This window comes from Ananas comosus, unplaced genomic scaffold, assembly GCF_001540865.1.
Source record: "Ananas comosus cultivar F153 unplaced genomic scaffold, ASM154086v1, whole genome shotgun sequence".
NCBI classification, from domain to species: domain Eukaryota; kingdom Viridiplantae; phylum Streptophyta; class Magnoliopsida; order Poales; family Bromeliaceae; genus Ananas; species Ananas comosus.
The window spans coordinates 73,256-77,389 of record NW_017893375.1 but is presented as its reverse complement, the minus strand read 5'-3'; the positions used below and the strand labels follow the sequence as shown (position 1 = coordinate 77,389).

Below are 4,134 nucleotides of genomic sequence, written 5' to 3'. Positions count from 1 at the left end.
CAAAAAGCTATTAGTATCCATAGATAATAGAGCAGGGTTGAAATTTACTTTTTATTTGAGTATTTACTTTGGTCTATAATTTTTTTCTCTAGCTTTTGTACTTTAATATGTACTATAATTAAGATCAATAGTATATTTCTTTATTATTTAAAAAAAAGTAGAACCCTTAATGAACCCTATGTGAGAAGCTGACACGTGGGTTTCTATATGCTTGCCACGTGTCAAACTCAAATATGAATATTTGGTTACGAATTATTTAAAATTATTGGTTTAATTAATTATTTAAAATTATTGGTTGCGAAATATGCAATAATCTGTTGCGACTTATTTTTTCGCGGTGAAAATAAGCTGTTGCAAACTCAAATTTCGTATTGGCAGATAATGTAGGCACATTATCTAAATTGCCCTCAAATATAAAAATTCCGGATTTTTTATCTAAATTGCCCTCAAATAAAAATATAAAAATTATCTATCTGATATAATATAAACAAAAATTAGTAGGCACATATATAATATAAAAAGAATTATTTTATAAGTAGCATTTATAGTATAATGTTCCTTTTAATTTGTATTTTTGTCATTTAGTATTTTTTTCTGTAAAACTTATAGCAACAAAAAGCTATTAGTATCCATAGATAATAGAGCAGGGTTGAAATTTACTTTTTATTTGAGTATTTACTTTGGTCTATAATTTTTTTCTCTAACTTTTGTACTTTAATATGTACTATAATTAAGATCAATAGTATATTTCTTTATTATTTAAAAAAATATAATATTAATTAGAATAAATTTTTTTATCATCACATAATAACTTATGTTATTTTATATTATTATATTATCCGTGCATAGCACGGATTAAATACTAGTTTAATTAATTACAAACTAGCTAGCTACAGCGCGCGGTCTTGTTTCTATTTAATTTTTGTCGCCGGCCGGATCGAATCAGGCCACCAATTTCTTGGCGGTGGTAAGGTTGGCGACATCAAACTGTGCGGTGTAGTTGTGAGCCGAGGGCGCCAGCTCATCACGCGGAGGCTCATTCAGAAAAGCCCAATTGCTCCTCGTCCACCTGCATCAAAACAAAGAACCAGAAGAGCGATTATACACAAATATAAGTCCAGTAAATTAATTTCTCCAATTAATATAAGGTTAAAACAAAAAACTTTTCAAATAATTAAACTTCGATTTTTTTTTTTTTTTTTTTTTTTTTAAGGTCTCAAACATTTCATCCTTTTATCCTAATTTTTTCTTCTCTAAAAAGTTCTTTGCCTAATATATATATTTTATCATATATATATATATATATATATATATATCTCGGTAGTTTCAACTTGAATTGGGCGTCCTCATGTGGGATTCATTAATCATGACAAGCATCCTGTTATTGTAATCTACCTTTTCTGATGTCAGGCTCAAATATATATATATTTAAAAAAAAAGATCACGTACATGCTTATTAAATCTAATGGGTAAAAATAAAATGTACTAATATATTCAGATTTGGTGAAAGATGGATACTCTTTTTCACTAGGGATTCGTAAAGATTAAGCATATGCAATGCAGGTGATAATTTAGTTAGTTACCAATCGCCGGTCTTGTCGGGTTTGGATCCGATCGTCTCCTGTTCCTGCTCCCCCCTGGGGGATTCTGCAGACTGGGCGTGCGGAGAAGAGGGCCCACTGCATGCAGCACGCGGGGTTTCCGGCAACTTGACTGTGCGAAGCGGACGACTCAGCTGCGTAGACGGTGGCCTCGTCTTCTCCAGCTGATTCAACAACGCCGACGGCTTCTTCATCGCAATAGCCTCCGAACTCACCTGCATGCATGCGCGCAGCATAATTAATTAATAATCGATATTACTGACCGTCCCTAGCGCAAGTGGCAAAAGACTTGATGGTTGATACTCAAGGTCTCAAGTTCGAATCCTAACTGATTCACATTTTCAGCTAAGTTTAATTTATTTCTCAATAAAATAAACGAGACGGATAACATGCATGCTATCTATCTCTAAAAAAAAATCGAATCGATGTTAATTATATGCAGGAAGAGGTGAAAATACCAGCAATCGATCTGTATCAGGTGCGCATATATATACGATGATCGATCACCATGCCAGGTGCATAAATATTGACGTCGAATCTTTAGTGCTAATTTTTAATTATTAAAAAACTCGAATTATTAGAAATATACGATCAATTTATTTAAAATATATGGATGCACCAGCTGAGACTTGTTGGGAGATCCAAAAGTGGGAGAGGTCGGTTGCACCTCAAAATCCTCATCCTCGCCTTTCTTCTGCGACCGCCGGAAAGCTTCGATCTCTTCCTTTGTGAGCGATCTGTTCCTCCGAGCTTGAACTGCAAGTGCAATTAATTTATGTCGTTAATTAATTATTTATTTCAGGATTAAAAACGCGTAATTAATCATGTAATTAATTAATAATACCATTGAGAAGGTACGTATATCGTATAGATATATATTATCTATACCTTTACGCTCATCTTGAACAGGCGAAGCCCAACCAGCCATCAGGGAACCCATCTCTGATCTCTTCTTCTTTTTTCTTTTTTTCTTCCTTTTTTTTTTCTTGTACGTCCTTCCTTTGCTTCTACCGTTCTTAAACTTAATTTCCTTCTCTCGTCGTCGTCGTCGTCGTGGTCGTCGTTTGCAGTAGTAGTAGTCTTATAATAATAATTACTTAAACCACTGTGTTCGGCGGAGTCTTAGCTTAACCTCAGCATTTATATATAGGTGGAGTCCGAAGATTCCAGTTAATAGTGGAGAGATCGACTACATTATTAGCACACAGGGTTCTGGGTTCCAAAGGAGATTTATTATGCCTGTCTCTTTCGCCGCCGGTTTCGGTTTTCAGTGGCTCAAAATAGAAAACTGCTCAAAATAGAAAACTTATTAGCCCTATTATTATATAATTAATCGAAAGAAAAACTCTTTTAAATATATAGAGCGGATGTCGCTCGTTTTTTTTTTTTTTTTTTTTTTTTTTTTTTTTTTTTTTTTTTTTTTTTTAAGTAAACTTCAAATGCCATTCGTGTAGTTTCGCACTTTTTTATTTTAATACCCTATGATTATTTAAAGTGTATTAAGTTAGTGTCCTGTGATTTCATTTTTATCTTTTTGTCAGTTTTTATCGTTAATATTTCGTTAAATTATATACAAAAAATTTTAGATACTGTTGCGCTGCCTAAAGTCCCGACCCTTGACCCGGTCAGATATCCTCCTCGGAAAGAGCGCCGGGATGATGAGCGGCTGCGGATGATGACCCTCGAAGTTTGCGCCCACAGAGGATCAAGCGATTAGGCCGATGAGGGATCGAATCAGTCGGGTTCGAAAACCTTCACAGTTAATCCGCTTCGGCAGGATGAGCCGAATGGCTAGAACAACACGAGATCTGATCGGCAGGAAGAGCCGAAATGACTTTCTATTAATAAAAAGGGAGTGATGCCCGGAGGGCAGACAGACTCCGAGGTGTACAAGGGAGTGATGCCCGGAGGGCAGACAGACTCCGAGGTGTTTACAATGAAGTGATGCCCGGAGGGCAGACAGACTCTGAGGTGTATAAGGGAGTGATGCCCAGAGGGCAGACAGACTCCGAGGTGTTTACAATGAAGTGATGCCTGGAGGGCAGACAGACTCCAAAGAGGCTAAGTTACAGGAACTACTCCTAGGAAAAAGCGATAAATGCAGGAAAGAAAGATGCAGGAAAATAAAGGTGGTCTTTTGTGCGCAGGGGCGAAGACCCGTTTTCAGGGTACTGCAGGCCTATTTATAGATTTGCCCTTGCGTTCATTTGTTGTTATTGCACGATCGGCCATCTTCTCCGGATTTGGAGGACCACGTTCGGCCGATTGGAACCGCCGTTTGGAACCGCTCATAACCGCTTGTGGTTGCCACGTTTTTGAACAAACGCGGCTCATATCTCTTAGCACATTTCTTCCGTGCTCCCGGTCCAACGTTTCGAATACTGAACATGGATATGAACTCGGTGTGCCAATTGTCCGCGCCGGATTGGTCCAACAATTGCCCCCTCGACAGCTTTCGAAGCGACTCTTCGGTAGCTGGCGCCATCTTCAATTTCCTATTGCCGAAAGCAAGCTTGATCCGAGGCGTGTTTCT

At 37.3% G+C, this 4,134-nt stretch overlaps 1 protein-coding gene across 3 annotated transcripts; it reads right to left on the bottom strand.

Moving 5' to 3' along the window:
• Positions 1 to 871: 871 nt before the first annotated feature.
• Positions 872 to 2,711, bottom strand: LOC109705819. 3 transcript variants are annotated; one of them, XM_020226595.1, is made up of 4 exons: positions 2,490 to 2,711; positions 2,221 to 2,357; positions 1,584 to 1,816; positions 872 to 1,069 (listed from the first exon to the last, which is right to left on the bottom strand). In XM_020226595.1, exons 1-4 carry the CDS (start codon positions 2,539 to 2,541, stop codon positions 943 to 945), a joined length of 549 nt encoding a protein of 182 aa, XP_020082184.1. In that variant the 5' UTR covers positions 2,542 to 2,711; the 3' UTR covers positions 872 to 942. The 3 variants fall into 3 exon arrangements, with proteins under 3 accessions (XP_020082184.1, XP_020082185.1, XP_020082187.1); XM_020226596.1 differs by having other exon boundaries at positions 2,269 to 2,357; XM_020226598.1 differs by having other exon boundaries at positions 940 to 1,069; positions 2,289 to 2,357.
• Positions 2,712 to 4,134: the final 1,423 nt, after the last annotated feature.